At 35.5% G+C, this 15,090-nt stretch overlaps 3 protein-coding genes across 6 annotated transcripts; 1 reads left to right on the top strand and 2 right to left on the bottom strand.

Annotated features, from left to right (window-relative positions):
* The first annotated feature begins 490 nt into the window (after positions 1 to 490).
* LOC107414508 (large ribosomal subunit protein eL36x) lies at positions 491 to 2,087 on the top strand. The gene is made up of 4 exons (XM_016022649.4): positions 491 to 633; positions 1,206 to 1,310; positions 1,551 to 1,750; positions 1,843 to 2,087. Exons 2-4 carry the CDS (start codon positions 1,209 to 1,211, stop codon positions 1,871 to 1,873), a joined length of 333 nt encoding a protein of 110 aa, XP_015878135.1. The 5' UTR covers positions 491 to 633; positions 1,206 to 1,208; the 3' UTR covers positions 1,874 to 2,087.
* A 704-nt stretch (positions 2,088 to 2,791) lies between these two features.
* On the bottom strand, positions 2,792 to 8,042 carry LOC107414507 (uncharacterized). Of its 3 annotated transcripts, XM_016022648.4 has the most exons (11): positions 7,447 to 8,040; positions 6,971 to 7,057; positions 6,718 to 6,852; positions 5,804 to 5,892; positions 5,474 to 5,562; positions 5,232 to 5,335; positions 5,032 to 5,131; positions 4,601 to 4,676; positions 4,383 to 4,497; positions 3,772 to 4,303; positions 2,792 to 3,600 (listed from the first exon to the last, which is right to left on the bottom strand). In XM_016022648.4, the coding sequence occupies exons 1-11, from the start codon at positions 7,742 to 7,744 to the stop codon at positions 3,108 to 3,110; spliced, it is 2,118 nt and encodes a 705-aa protein (XP_015878134.3). In that variant the 5' UTR covers positions 7,745 to 8,040; the 3' UTR covers positions 2,792 to 3,107. The 3 variants fall into 3 exon arrangements, with proteins under 3 accessions (XP_015878134.3, XP_015878133.3, XP_024927256.3); XM_016022647.4 differs by having other exon boundaries at positions 5,804 to 6,852; positions 7,447 to 8,042; XM_025071488.3 differs by having other exon boundaries at positions 5,804 to 6,852; positions 6,971 to 7,068; positions 7,447 to 7,586.
* A 1,240-nt stretch (positions 8,043 to 9,282) lies between these two features.
* On the bottom strand, positions 9,283 to 14,893 carry LOC107414498 (cleavage and polyadenylation specificity factor subunit 2). Of its 2 annotated transcripts, none has more exons than XM_048469788.2 (18): positions 14,461 to 14,893; positions 14,090 to 14,258; positions 13,739 to 13,835; positions 13,532 to 13,658; positions 13,313 to 13,428; positions 13,047 to 13,141; positions 12,765 to 12,916; positions 12,522 to 12,579; positions 12,338 to 12,445; positions 11,509 to 11,761; positions 11,189 to 11,367; positions 10,940 to 11,032; positions 10,655 to 10,753; positions 10,398 to 10,529; positions 10,268 to 10,312; positions 10,019 to 10,186; positions 9,714 to 9,788; positions 9,283 to 9,558 (listed from the first exon to the last, which is right to left on the bottom strand). In XM_048469788.2, exons 1-18 carry the CDS (start codon positions 14,607 to 14,609, stop codon positions 9,457 to 9,459), a joined length of 2,217 nt encoding a protein of 738 aa, XP_048325745.1. In that variant the 5' UTR covers positions 14,610 to 14,893; the 3' UTR covers positions 9,283 to 9,456. The 2 variants fall into 2 exon arrangements, with proteins under 2 accessions (XP_048325745.1, XP_048325744.1); XM_048469787.2 differs by having other exon boundaries at positions 11,189 to 11,373; positions 14,461 to 14,889.
* Between the last annotated feature and the right edge of the window lie 197 nt (positions 14,894 to 15,090).

Below are 15,090 nucleotides of genomic sequence, written 5' to 3'. Positions count from 1 at the left end.
TTTGTTTGTTTTTTTTGTTTTGGGGTGTCTAAAATATGATTGCATTATAAAGCGCAAAAGGGACCATACGGTCGGTGTATACCATTATTAGCACTCATATTTTGTTATTTTATTTATTGTTCTTATAAATGTATTATGTCCACATAGATTACACCACCGTTTACTCTCTCTCTCTCTCTCTAAAAAAAAATAACAGTTTACATGTGTTCATGCTTCCAATTGAAAACTCCAAATATATTAGTAAAAAATGGTGGAGCATTTTTCTTAAGTTTTTTTTTTTTTTTTGGTAAATATTTTCTTCGTTCTTTGTTCGATAAAGGATTGGAAAATTATTTTATGATATTCAAAATTAATACAAAATAAAACCCCTGAGAAAATATTTCAAAGTTTATTATCGAAAAATATTTGAAAGTCCACAATCAAATTAAGGGCCCAGATGGTGAGCTTGGGCCAATTTCGCATTTTGGGCTCAGCGCATTAGACACATAAAAGGCCCCATTGATATGACCAAAAGACCCTTACTAGTTGTTAATTTTCCTCACGAACCCCTATATATATAAAATGCTCAGTCTGTAAACCCTAGCTGCCATCGTCGACTCGTCTCGGTATCTCCAAGGTCTGCCTGATCCAAAGGTAAAACCTAAGCTCCTCTATCATTTCAGTTTCTAGGTTTAGTCAGCAAGGAAGAAAGTCGGGACCTTTGTTGCTTATTTCTTTATGGGTTTCATTACCGTTGAAGAATAAATATAACTTTCAAGTAAGAATGGATTCTAGTATGATGGAATAAGACGCAAATGAGGATGATTTTCTGAGTTTCGTTATGTTCTGTGTATGTTCGTTTGCCTGCATAGTTGTATTTCCAAAACTTGCATGTTGGTTGCTTAATATTTGCAGTAAGAATAGAGTCAATAGTGTTTGATTCATCTCATCTGCTTGCAATTGCTTGCCTTGTTGGTTGCTCAAGTACTTGTTAAAACCATGACGTAATATCAAATCTTGCAAAACCCGTCTTTTAGTTTTGTGTATGAACATTCTTTTTATGATGAGAAAATATTTTTCTTACTTATGGAAACTTGAGCTTTACACAACAAATTGTGGAAATTTGATTTAAATTGATGGAAATGTATGGTTTTTAGTTTGCTTATGATTTCATTTTATTCGGTTGTTATTGGGATTCTACTAAATTTGCATTTTGGGTGGAGCAGGCAATGGCACCAAAACAACCAAATACTGGCCTCTTCGTGGGATTAAATAAAGGTCATGTAGTGACCAAGAAGGAGTTAGCCCCACGACCCTCTGAGAGAAAAGGGGTAAGTTCATCCCAACCATGCTTAATATAAGGAGTCCATATGAGCAGTACTTTTAGCTTGAGTCATGTCAACAGTAAATTACAGAAATATGTGTTTTTGGTATACTCTTATTCGCTACCATTTGTGCGATTTGCTCAGGCAGAAAGTGCTCTCTTTCTTTTTCCCTATGCAGTGGGATATTTCTTGAGCTTCTAGGCATTATGTCAGATTGCTTAAATTGTTCATTCATTTGACATGCAGAAAACCAGTAAAAGGGTTCACTTTGTTAGAAACTTGATCCGGGAAGTTGCTGGTTTTGCACCATATGAGAAGAGAATAACTGAGCTTCTGAAGGTTGGCAAGGACAAGCGTGCATTGAAAGTTGCCAAGCGCAAACTCGGCACCCATAAGAGGGCTAAGAAGAAGCGTGAGGAGATGTCTAATGTTCTCCGCAAGATGAGGTAATAATTTTACAGGCATTCTATATCTCGTTTTATTAATAAAAATTCAATCTTTGATTGCTTAAAGTTCATATGTGAATTGTGCAATGCAGGGCTGGAGGTGCTGGTGACAAGAAGAAATGAGGAATGATTTTGCTAATGGTGGAGTAGTAACGCTGTTATATGTTATTACTTTGAAAAGCAATTTGTTAGAGGATTTATTTTTGTTTCTAATGTGGAGACTTAGAAATTTTATTTCAGATACCTGTTTTGTTTGAGAGTTGACAAATGGGAACATCGAATGCTTATCATTTTATATGCCGTTTTCAATTTTACGAGTTCTAGATGTTTTTTGACACTCCCTTTCAAGTAACAGTACTGTCTTATCGCACTAAACATGTGGATTTTAGGTCATTTATTTAAATTTTTTTATGAGCAGAAACCACTCTTTAAGGTTTTATTTTTTGTTTTTTTTTTTTTTTAAATATTATTTCGTATCGTAAAACTGGTTGGTAGGTTGCTACTGGGGCCGATCTCTTTTCGGCCTGGGAAGTTTGTTTAAAACATTATTATTAACAGTGTGTGAAAATGAAATGTCAATTTGGATTGCTCTGATCATTTATGGAATAGAGGAAGTATTATTATCGAGGATTTAAAATGGGAAGGAATTTGAGCTCGGCTCTTTACGCATTTCTAGTTTTCTAGTCGGTTTTGCAATGAATGTGTTTTTTGGGTTTTTTTTTTTTTTTTGGCTTGGAATGAGTTTTAGTATTTAACATTTGTTATTGCGAAAAAACTGTGTTTATTTGTGAGCAAGAAAAAGGAAAAGAATTTAAAAATGTAGTTTCTTTCAAGTTTGGTTGGTAGGAGTCTATCGATGAGCTATCATGTTTTGTCGTCAGCATCAAGGCCTGGTTATGGTAGAACTTGCAATAATTTAGTCAAATAGGCAAGAAACTATAATTAAAATGTCTGCCTTTGAAGCAGCCTGCGGAGTCAGCATCTTGCAGCCTTTCAATAAAATTCCACGCTTAATTGTATATTCAATAAAAATTTACCAAGTGAAATAAAATCATCTGCCAAAAATTTCATGCAGCCGTTTAAAAACAATGCCAGGCTTAATTTTGTCCGGCAAACATAAGACTCGTCTCATAAATGGTGTATACAACTTTAAAAATTGACTGCGCTTTCAAAACCAGTTCTTAGAACTGCATTTCCGAATACATCCGTATTTTGGTCAGGTAGAGGCCACCTAACAATACAAAGACGAAAGAGAAAACTAAAATTACACCTCTGACTTAGCAGCCAATACCTCAAAAATTATTGGAGTAACGGAGGGAAGAGATACAAGAAGTCATGGGGACCGACAGAAGGGGTTTTATGTCTTGAATTTTTGGGTGAGTTTCTCGACTCCTTCCCTACAATCTCCCATGACTCGCTTTGCACCTTCTCTGATGGTCAGGCGAAACTCAGATGTGCTCTGCTGCAACTCTTGTGCTGATGCATAGGCCTTTGAAACTGCAGCATGTCTTATATTTTCAGTCCTCCTTCCAGCCTCAGAGGCCCATTCCTTGAGTTTTGATATCAGGAGGGCTATCTTTTGAATGATTCTGTAAATTATATCTCTGGATTTCTCTCTTACATCCTCTGCCATAGCCTTGAGTTTGCCCATTAAGTTTTCGGCCCTGCTAACAGTTCCTTCAACTAAGACCTGCTTGCCAGCATCAAGCCATGTAACTCCAGCCAAGGACTCTTCACGGAGGTCATTGTCAACAACTACCTTAATGCCATGCCTCTCCCAGCGGTCTCTAGCCTCCTCAAGGGCTTTAGCTTGTTCTCTTGCTCTTTTTGCTTCATCCTCAGCCCAAGCCCTGGATAACAATGACTTAAAATATTATAAGAAGTTGCATCACAAAACTAGATTGAATGTCAACAAACAAATGAAACTTTAATGTAAATGTGTGTTTGCTGAGAATGTACCATCTTTTAAAATGGAAAGATATCCATAATTTGCCTCCTAGAAGTATGAACTACTTATATACCTGGCCATGGACAAGGCTTTCCGCTCAACCTCAAGCTCATACTGCAAGCGTGCAATTTCCTGGCTTTCATTTTCTGTTTCTTTCCGAAGTTTATTAATTTTTTCCTTTTCGTATGATATCTCCACTTTGTTACTCATAAGGCTTTGCAACTGTTCTTCCACCTCACGCCTTAATCTTGACAGGACTTCCATTTCTGAGTCAACAGCTGCACGTTCCTTCATTAAAGCAATATTATCTTCCTCTCTCTCAGCTCTTAACTTTTCCAATTCAGTCCTTGCTTCTTCTGCCATTTTCTCAATAGCATCTATCTTTTCCCTCTCTTTGGAAAGTTCCTTCTCAAAATTTGCATTGACATCCTTCTCAACTTCAGCTACTAAAGCACTATGCGCAGAAACAGCATTTTCAGCCATAGATTCTGCTTCTATACGAGCAAGCTCCTCATTAACTACATCAGAAGCCTCACCAGTTGCTAGAGCAATAGCGGCCTGAGCTTTTGTTACTGGCTTATGTGGCTGGAAGAGCCTTGTGTAACCTATCAAAACATGAAAAAGAATATGAGAATCAATCTTGAGATAAGCTTGTAAAAAACAGTCAAACAGGTTCATACTAACCAAATGCAAGAGCTATAATTCCCTGTTCTCCAGCAGATAGGTCAGCAACAAGGGCAGGACATGCATCAGGATGTACTTTATCAGAGTCTATAAACCCTGAAAGTTGGTAGAGTACCTGTCTAAGATCTGAAATGTTAATGTGATTTGAAAGTTTACACTACAATATAAGTAACAGATTAGGTCAATAGAAAATTTGAAATGAGCTTCACACTAATTACCTTTCTGTCAGCTTCTGGTAGTTGTCTCTTTTCAAGAGCCATCTTCCAACTTACAAGATCCTGGCGTGATAGAGGGCTGTGGTATTTATTACAGGAGAAGGAAATAAAAAAGAGAAAAATCATACACCATTTAGCTTGGAAATAAATTGCCAGAAGGGAGAAAATTGAGCAATGAATTTATATTACTCAACAGAGAAGATAAAAAAAACATAGATACCAGTTAAAGAAGAAAACAGTTTTAGCAAACACTGGAACAGGTTAAGCATTCAAACTATTATCATTGGCTTGGGGATTTATGGCCAGAGTGAAAATAGAACCAGTCATGCACATACTTTCCAAACAACAGAAAGTAAAATACATAAAGTTGGTGAAAACTTGATAAAAAAATGACCCATCAAGTGCATGCATATTAAAATGATAATGTCAGAAACCTTTCAGGAGAGAAATCAACTGGACCCTGGTCTTCATCTAGAGACGAAAGCATATCGTGTCTGGAAAGCTTGCTTGAGATAAGTCCAGCTTCTGCCAATCCTGAAAGATTATATGAGTTAGAAATTTCTGTGCAACAGAGAAAGTCACACTAACAGGAAAGCCTCTGTGATAGCCAAAAAATTTAACATCTAGTTTTCACCTTGAATGGATGAAAAATCAGGGTCACCAGGCGTAACATCATCAAATGCAAGCTCAGTGACATTCTCGATGTACATTGCAGGATATACTTTGGATATTGTGTTCCTATAGATAATAACAGATCATCATTTCTTTATAGGTGAATAAGATGCCTTACAAAAGCTACAAGTCAGTCCATAAAAAAGACCCAAAAAGAAAAGAGGTTTATATTATACCTACAAGAAACAGGAGAGACATGTATACCTTGAAAGAGCACTGCTCGCAGAAACCAACCATCTAGCAAATTCACGACGTGTACATAAATCACCAGGTTGAACATCAGCTTCTATGACCTGAAAAGGAACATTATACTTCTAATTATGAAATGCAATATTTCTTAGTACAAGTACAGGTTAAATTATAGAATTCTTAGGACTACATGACCGCTTTGAATCCAGAATTTCCTCTTCACATAATGAAGACAAAGCCTTTTACCTAGAAAGTTTAGCCAAGAATTGAGTTCTAGCATACACAAAAAGTCTTACAATAACTTCAACATATGCTCTTAAGTGCAGAAAGTACACAACAGAGTACCTTTAACACTTGCAATGCCGCTAATGCCTGTCCCTGAACCTGATCAACTACTGCAGGAACCAACACTTTTCCAGGAAGCACCTGCAGAGCTGCAGAAACCACAGATGGAGCAGGTATACCAGCAGAAGAGAAGGAATTCCCAGGGTTTGATGATACAAATGTGCCTTTACTAATATCATTATCACTTTGTGTAAATGGCTGATTTGGAAATGAAAGCTCAGATGCTGACACAGATGTTCCAGATGACCCACCTTCACCTCTGCTATGCACTTCCAGAGGTGAACTTCTTTCAGCTGAGACCTCTGGCAATTTGCTCAGGTCAACATTTGGATTGGATGAAGATGAGACTACATTTACTTTGCTGTCTTTAGGCAAAATATGTGGTTCTAAATTTGAGTTTGACTGCAGACCCAATGACTCGTTTAGAGCCAGAGGCTCGTTAGGTGAATGGTTAATGAAACTAGTAGAATCCAATGATTGATCAGAAGTTTGATCTCCACCGGAATCAGATAGTTCATCCTGCTTGTCAAGGCTAAGGTTTGACGGAACAGTATTAGAAACTGACAAGTCCGCTTGTCTGACAATGACTGGGTTCTCTTGCTCAGAAGTTAATTCTGCTGTACCAAGCGGAAAATTGCCATCCAAATCTTCAAAACCAGAGGCAACAAACGATTCATTGCCTTTTTCAGGTTCAAGAAGATTGTATGACTTTGACACTGTATCACTGTCAGTATCATCTAACTTCTCATTAAAAGTTGATTTATATTGCACAGTTTCTTCAGTGGAAGCATTGTTGAAGACATCAGTACCATCGGATTCATGATCATTCATGCTACCGACATCAGACTTATCACCAACTCTATTTTTAGAAGCATCAATGATTTCTGAAGATGAAGAAGAATCCCTGTGTGTACCTGTTCCGCCTTCCAGACTACGATCATCCTGCTTATACAAGTCTTTTTCAAGCCCCAGGACTTCATCATTCTGATCATCTGACACCAATGACACTTCCTGCTGCGTTGTCAAGGGCTCCATCTGTTGTTTTGGTCCTGTGTACAGCGACATATACATTTACATATTGCTAAAACCTAACAAGACTCTGTTCTATTGAATTTTCCCATCCTGAGATAAACTTGATGTTCTCAGAGATAAAAGATGATTACTCACGAGAACTGCTCCTTTTTCCCAAAGATAATGCAGCAAAAGTAAGACCACCAGCAAGAACGACTCCTGCTACTCCAGCTCCCACTATTCCTGAAAGCAAACTACTTCAAAAGCATTAATCACTATATTCTAAAAGAACCATCACACGTAAATTACCTTTTAATCAACGAATTAACTGAATGATTCACGTAAATAGTAACCATGACTGATTATGGAATTACATATTGTTAAAATAGAAAAAAGATAACAAAAATTTTGCACTATAATGGAGTTTTATCATCAACTAAAGCCAATACTGAAACCATCTACATTTTTAAATTGCAATTTTTGGTTGCTTGAGAAACACATAAAGTAGAAAAAATTAAAAATAAAATAAAACAAAAAAGAAAGAAAGAAAAGATACAATAACTTATTTCTCAGCAGTCAAATAGACGCTAAAAAGATCAAAAACAGCAAATAATTCCAAAAACTGTCATCACCTCCAAACCAGTTCTTTCTCTCCGACTCCATTGATTCTTCTCCACCTTCAGAACCGGACCATCCAGAAAACCCATCAACTCCAGAATCCGCCCGGACCAACGCAATTCTACGACAACGCTTGCCACTCGCATTCCTCGCTTCCTCATTAGCAAGACAGAGTGCACGAATCCAACGATCCTGCTTCCCCATACGAGCCCGTACAAGAATCGCAGGGGATTTCCGATAGTTCACGCCATTGAGAGCTAATCGAAGTTGTGGTGAGCTTGGAAGGCACGTTGTTGCAGCCATAGCAGCCATGAAAAGGTAGATAGTGAAATTAGGGTTCGATAAGAGCTTGAAGATTTTGAATCGTTGAAGATTGGAAGGGGAAATTAAGGGGCTTTTTTTTTTTTTTTTTTAATTTTTATTTGTTGGTTGCTTATTGGAAAGCAACAGACAGTGAAACTGTCTCTCTAATCTTCTTTATATCTATTTGTCTATCAATAAGCAACAAGAAGAATATGAATGTGTAATAAGCATTTGGACCACTGCGGCAAAATTCACTTCTCTCAGACTCTCAGTTTCTAACTTCTATGCACCTCCCCACCTCACCCACCTAACCAATCTAACCATTCACCCCAAAAAATAATAATAATAAAACTAATTTAACCACTTCTATTCTCAAAAATATATTATTAAATTAATAATAAGCATGTTTACTAATTTAGTAATTTCATTATAACAAATTGTCTAACAATTTTTTTTTAATGATGGGACCAAAATTTGAAAATTATCATGTGAACTAGATTATTAATTAACAAGAGATTATTGCCAATCAATAATGTTAAAATTATCAAGATATTTAACAAATTTATTTATTAAATAATATAATATTTTATAATTAATTTAATTTTTTTAATTTATTATTTTTATTTAAATTTAATTTATATGAATATACTAACTAATAATATGTTAACATATATTATATACCATTTGGTGAGCATTTCTTACAGTCAAAGTATGTGAATTAATAAGAGATATATATGAATTCCTAATCAAAATTTTACTAAGCTCTATATGCTGTGTTTCATGTTATCTTTTCTTGTAAAAAATATATATATAAATTCTGATTTTAATTATTTTATGTGCTAATTTTCTACCTGACACATCCAAATTTCAAAAATTGTCAAGCAAACTATTCTTGAAAAACTGAAAAAGATTTGTTTATTTTCTTAAAAGTTACGAGAGAAACTCACCGAATAGAGACGATAAGTCATTAAGACCTAAAAATATTCATCTTTTTTTCAAAGGAAAAACAACTTTATCAACAATAATTTGAATGCTTTCTTTGTTATTATTATTATTATCATCAAAGTTGTTATAAAAGATAAGCACGTTCTTCACGAGTTCTTACATTAAGCACTTAAAAATGAATTTATTATTATTTTTTTTTTTTGATAAATGCACTTAAAAATGAATTATCATTAAACTCTCCCCATCTCGTGCATTATTTTTATACCCGTTCCAACGTTGATAAGCCTCGAGACTAGCATTTTATTTCATCATAGATATATATATATATATATATATATTAAATAATAATACCAGACAGATAGTTATCTTTGAAATTCATTGGAATATAAAAATTATTGCATGTAAAACTTCATTTTCCTTTATATAATTTTTCTTTACATATGTACATCTTACTCAACTGCAAAGCTTTATCCCTTTAATAACTCCATGAGTTCTTCTTCTTATTCTTCTTCCCTTTTTTTTTTTTTTTTTAAATATTCTTTGTTTTGAATAAAACTTAAAACAAAAAGTAGCCCTATAAATTTAGTATATGGATGGCTGCATAGAAAACCAAGGCATGAGCACTACACATGGATAAACAGCATAAGCACTTGACAAGTAAAGTGATTTCTGATTCCCATCCGGTTACTAAATTAGGATATGCTTCTCATTCAGAGTCGAGTTTGAACTAAAGGCTCATACTAAATGGGAATATTACAGGCATTGAAATCTAAAATTTAAAGCAAATAAAACTGTGAATACAGATACTCTCGAATCTTGTAATACTCCTCGCATAAAGGGCCTTCAATGACAATTTGCTGAGTACCAGAACCACCACCCTACACATATGGATAATAATGAAGCATGATAATTCAGGCCTCTCATCCACAAGCCGGAATTAGAATAACAAACCCTATTGCTACAAGCTTAACCGCAAATTGGTCGACCTACCAAGTGGTAAGACACCAAAATGAAAATAGGAAGTATGACTCACCTTGTGGCTTGCATCTCCAACCTTGCGAAGTGTCACGTATTCACCGCATCGCAGAGCCCCACCAGAAAATTCAACCTGTGAATAAACGATCATAATTCATTTCATGAATCTCAAATGATATGTTATTTGCCTGATAGTCATTTTCTCAATGCTAGGCTCACAAAAATAAAAATAAAAAAATAAAAAAAAAATAAAAAGTTTTATTGAAAGGTCTAGACAATCAAGAAGAGTAATTGTTGCATGTTGGTGGTCATGGGAAGAATAAAAGACCACCAGTTATTTTAAGCAGGCCATGGAAATGGTACCTGAACGCCATTATCAGCAAGAAATTGCTTGAAGTTCGCCATTTTTAAATCACCAACGAGTACAGATTTATGTGGTGGTGGTGCTGTTGAGATGGGTTGTAAAGACAACGAGTCATTTTCTGTCTTTCCAACCTCAGCATCAACCCAAGCTATTTCATAATCTCCAAGCTGCAGTTGTAATTTCATCGTACTAGTGAGGAAAATTTAATGTATAGTGAGATGCTCTAGTGTTCAGAGACTGATGCTTACCTTCTTAAAGAGCACATTACTCATTAGCTTCTCAGACAGTTGTACCTGCATTTCACATAAAAGGAATATAAGTTAATTACTATTATTGAAATCATGAATACGAAATAATCAATTATTCAACTAACTATACCTTATAAGCACACAAATCAGAAGTGACATCAATTGTTTCTTCAATTTGGGGAGCATAAACATGCGGACAAACATGTTTCAAGCAGTGCTGCTTCAAATGTTCTGTGGCTTCTGCTGTTCCATGAACCAAAACCTCCAACCACCAAGAAAAAAAGATAGCATAACCATAATGTTAATTCACTATAAAACTGTTGAAAGGTCTCTTTGGTTCCACAATGAGGGAGGAAAATAAAAGAAAAAAGACTTCTGGACACATACAAGCTTCAGAGGAGCCATGTGGGAAAGAATTGATTTGATGGACCGTGCATCAGAACGGCCCTCAAAATCCATGTAAAGCAATGAAGACTTGACTTGTACCTGTATTAGAACACAGCTTTGGTGAATACAAAGACTAATAAAACCGCAACTACAAGATTTTAAGGAGTAATAAAATTTACACAAATATAATAGAGAAGAAAACAACCACTCAATTTTTACGATAACAGAACATTTGAAGGACCAGAGTTGAACCATTTATGGTAGTTAATCTGAAGCTCAACTTACAGTCAATTCATTAGATACAACTTTTGAAGGCTTTGTGTCAAGCATTAAACTAGCAGAACCTTCATCAAGCTTTCCATCCAAATCACCACCCACCTGTAGTTACAAACCATAAAGCTAAGCTATATAGGTTTCTATAAGAAGTTCTTAAAACTTTCCAACATTCTAGCTACGATCAGGTGGTGCTAAAAAACCAAAGCAGCAAGAAAAACAAAAGTAAAATAAAACTGGCAAAAAAAGTCAAACAATTACATGCATTGCTGCTTGGTCCATATCTTCATCTTTGATTACATAATCATCAGGATTTATTACTTCACCAAAATCATCCCACTCAGAAGTATTTTCATAAAAGGGAAACATTGGAGCAACACTGGTGGAAGAAGGGACAAATCCATCAATTAGTATATCCCGGTATCCAACACCATGTGGTCCTGCCACTACAATGTACAATCAGAACAAGTTATTACATAAATATTAAGACACGAGTAGTGTCCATATGAAAACTAAATGATTCTATAAACCAACAAATCCCTCAAAAATATTAGCTTAAGTCAGTTGGGTTGTTAACATACCATCTGGCAGAGGGTGAGTACTGCTGGCATCAATAACCATCGGATCACTTGTGTTATCATCAGCACCGTGAGATGCTTTTGATTCCTCCTCTTTGATAATACTAGCTTTAAGAGCTTCTTCCTTTTTTATACGGTTTTGCTCTTCTTCATAGGCAATAAGCTCTTCTCCAACCAAAGGAACCCTCTTGGACATGGTGACCTTAACAGCTTTTGGAGGTGGATCTGCCTGAAGCATGCGAGCTAATGTGCCAAACTGCACAAAAAGGCAAGGCAGAAAGAAGCACATTAGTTCAACAATTTGTACAGGACAGATTATGTAAAACTTGTGTCACCCCAAAATGGAGGGAAGTTATTATAAGAGCATCGGCAGGGGCCACACGACAGGACAGATTATGTAAAACTTGTGTCACTCCAAAATAGAGGGAAGTTATTATAAGAGCATCAGCAGGGGCTACACAAATATTTTACTTGCATATTGCATGTTAATACTTTTTTCAAAGTCAAGTAAATAAGTTGCAAAAGTTGTTATATATGCTGCAACCTTTAATAACATGAGCATAAAAATACACTGCATAAACCAGTAATAAAAGAATACCATATGCACAATCAAGTAGGTGAAAAACAATTAGTCAGCGGATGAAAAAGAAATTAAGGAAGAAAAAAAAAAAAAAAAAGCAACAACAACACTAAACTATAAATTCATCACCCAAAAACAGAACAAAATACCAGAATAAAGTTTAAGCACACAAGACCGACAATTGCATTAAATACAAGATGGATAATGCTTTGCATGAATAATTGTATGAACCACCTAAGTCCTACTGAATACCTGGCCTCTTTCGGTAAACAGCACAAGATTCTTGGCATCAGTTGCCCATTCAACAAATATATCATGGGAAAAACCTGCTTCCAAACTAGCCATGGATGCTAAAACAACCTACAAGAGATCTACAAGTAAGGACTCGAGGCAAAATAAAGAGAGCATACTCCACAAACTATGCAGGTAATCAAACCTTCGGACCCTCTGGAGCATTGTCAAGTTCGCTCTTGTTAACTAAAAGTGTGACATGCCTGCAAGGGTTGGCATAAGTGTCTTAGTAACTAACTGCTATCCAAGCATAGCAATTCACACTGTATATTATGTAAGTGACTCTAGTACATAAGATTTTTCTGAGTAAACAAATATATTGCCAAGAGCAAAAGTAAAAGCTAAATTAAATGTGAAATATACTTGGACAAAAGTTAAAGATGCTTACTTCAGAAGAAATGCATTATCACGTGTCTTTTCAAAAGACTTTGCTATAGAATCACTCATCCACTCAAGGAAACTTTTGACATAATCAATGGTGCTAGATGCAACATATGTTAGAAAGAAGATGGGATAGTTCAGATTCTCCTCCACCCAGCACTGAAACTCACCACATATATTTATCATCACCAATTTTTATTTAGTTTCACAAGAAAATTTTATTATTAACCACGAAAAAAAAAAAAGGAAAAAAAAAATAGGTTGCACTTGCAGTATTCCTTGGACTTACCGATTCCAAAATTTGAATAAGTTCCAATACTCGTCCAGCAGTATCAACAGGTAGTAACACCTTTCCATCTGCTCGTAGAGTTTTCTTTATTGTATCTGGTATAAGAAAAAAACCACACTCATGTATGTGTATTTAAAATACTCTAAATCATATATATATATATATATATATATATGCAGTGCATCAGTGTGATCTGCATTCATGCATGCATGAAGAAGATAATTTGCCAGTTCACAATGTTTTATGAAAATTAAAACTTCGAGTACCTGTGAATTCTTTGTCCTTTTGGCGTCTATAAGGCTGATTGTTTAAAGCATTATAGGCATCTGTTATAAGAACAGCAGGCCGCACAAAAGAGGATTGATTAATTCCATTCAAATGCCTGATGAAAACCACACCAATAAGTAGCTTTTTCCTTATTCATACAATGCATCTTAAGAATATAATTCAAATGGAGAATAGGTTCTAGGAAAGAAAAAACATACTTTTCTTTGCGATGGTTGAAGTCAACTGCATATATAACATCCTCCCCATCCTTAGTTATCTTCCACACAGTACCTCCCAAAAGATGCCCAGCCACATGTGGAGAAATTACTATTCCCTCCCCTTTACCTGATGGCAGTAATAATGTATCAAAAGCCCCAAAAAAGAGGGAAACAAAAAAGTGCCAGTACAAGACAAAAAATTCATACCAGATAGGTGATGATTTTGAGAATAGGTCAGCCTGGTCACATTTTGGAAAGCAGAATCAATATCATCCAAAGTAAACAGATCAAACTCTGAAACTTGCTGCAAAAATAAATAAATAATAATAATAATAAGAAAGAAAAACAATTACAAACACTCTAAACCAATATTAACATCAAGCCACCTTCAAAAAGAAAATAACCAAAATTCAGATTCTCAAACACTTCAGCCCAAACATAGGATAAGAAGACAGAAATAAAATAAATAAATAAAATAAAATAAAGTAAAACAGTAGAAAGTTTAGTTTTTTTTTTTTTTATTGAAGAAAACGGAGGATTTGTTGAATGAAAATTCACCTTCCGTGAGAGATATTGATCGTACATAGTGAGAAGCCCTAATCTGTAAACGGGCTCTGTGGAAAAGACAGGAGCGGAGAGCGCAAATTGCTTCATTGCATATGGCAGAGCACCAAGATGAAGTGTATCTGGGTGTGATAGCAATACTGCATCAATCGTCGAAGCTACCCTGCATCACCAACCTCCAAAATCAATGAAAACGAAGCTCGAGAACCATAAAACAAATGCTTTTACAAGCAATTCTCAGCTAGCCTATTCAATTTGTTGGCCACAATTACACATTGAGTGTGATTCAAAGTGGGGCAAAAAAAAGAAAAAGAAAAAAAAAATCACATTTTTAAATCGAAGCAAAAGTATCAAAGTAGAAAGACCTGGAGATGGGTTGAAGGAGAGAGGGATCGAAGTGGTCATTCCAGCCACAGTCGATTAAGAAGTTGAAACCGTCTATTGAGACCAAATACGATAATGGGTTCTCGTTATACACACCGCACAGCGGTGTTATCTGCACTGAAGTACCCATTTCGCTCTTTCTCACTCCCTAGTCCTGCTACCACCGCGCACTCAGAGGAGACAGAAGAGTCTGGTTTCTGAGAAAGAGAAGGAAGCGGAGTAGTTTTTGGGGAACGGGGGCGGCCGGGGGCATCCTACTTAAACGGCGTCGTTCTTTCAAAAATTGTCCAGTTAGTAGCCGCCATTCGTTCAATATGAATTAACAAAATGTCTAAACATAAAAAGGTAATTGTCATCGTTATTATTATTATTATTATATTTTTTTTTTTTCCCTTATTTTGCTTTGAGTTTATGGTTACAATTTATTTATCATGGTTTTGAAGCCTGGACCAGCTCAAATGATTATTAATCTAAGTATGATGACCGAACAAGGAGTTGTCGTTCCAAATTTATAGTTTTAGAAGGCAAATTTGAAAATTTCCAAAATTTGTAGTTTATAAGGGTCAAATTGAAAAACAATTGAAAGTTTGGGATAAAATGATATTTTCCCT

Source organism: Ziziphus jujuba, chromosome 8, assembly GCF_031755915.1.
Source record: "Ziziphus jujuba cultivar Dongzao chromosome 8, ASM3175591v1".
In the NCBI taxonomy this organism is placed as follows: Eukaryota; Viridiplantae; Streptophyta; class Magnoliopsida; order Rosales; family Rhamnaceae; genus Ziziphus; species Ziziphus jujuba.
The sequence above is the reverse complement of the archived record's forward strand: the minus strand, read 5'-3'. Positions and strand labels throughout refer to the sequence as shown.

Excerpts from the sequence above, each read along its gene's own strand:
- LOC107414498 (XM_048469787.2), bottom strand. The coding sequence starts at position 14,609 with ATGGGTACTTCAGTGCAGATAACACCGCTGTGCGGTGTGTATAACGAG. Across the intron at positions 13,836-14,089 it reads ATCAATATCTCTCACGGAAG|CAAGTTTCAGAGTTTGATCT; the intron begins GTGAATTTTCAT and ends TTATTTTTGCAG. Across the intron at positions 13,659-13,738 it reads TCAAAATCATCACCTATCTG|GTAAAGGGGAGGGAATAGTA; the intron begins GTATGAATTTTT and ends TACTGCCATCAG.
- LOC107414508 (XM_016022649.4), top strand. The coding sequence starts at position 1,209 with ATGGCACCAAAACAACCAAATACTGGCCTCTTCGTGGGATTAAATAAA. Across the intron at positions 1,311-1,550 it reads GACCCTCTGAGAGAAAAGGG|AAAACCAGTAAAAGGGTTCA; the intron begins GTAAGTTCATCC and ends TTTGACATGCAG. Across the intron at positions 1,751-1,842 it reads AATGTTCTCCGCAAGATGAG|GGCTGGAGGTGCTGGTGACA; the intron begins GTAATAATTTTA and ends TGTGCAATGCAG.
- LOC107414507 (XM_016022647.4), bottom strand. The coding sequence starts at position 7,744 with ATGGCTGCTATGGCTGCAACAACGTGCCTTCCAAGCTCACCACAACTT. Across the intron at positions 7,058-7,446 it reads GAGAAAGAACTGGTTTGGAG|GAATAGTGGGAGCTGGAGTA; the intron begins GTGATGACAGTT and ends GTTTGCTTTCAG. Across the intron at positions 4,677-5,031 it reads GTTGATTTCTCTCCTGAAAG|CCCTCTATCACGCCAGGATC; the intron begins GTTTCTGACATT and ends TAAATACCACAG.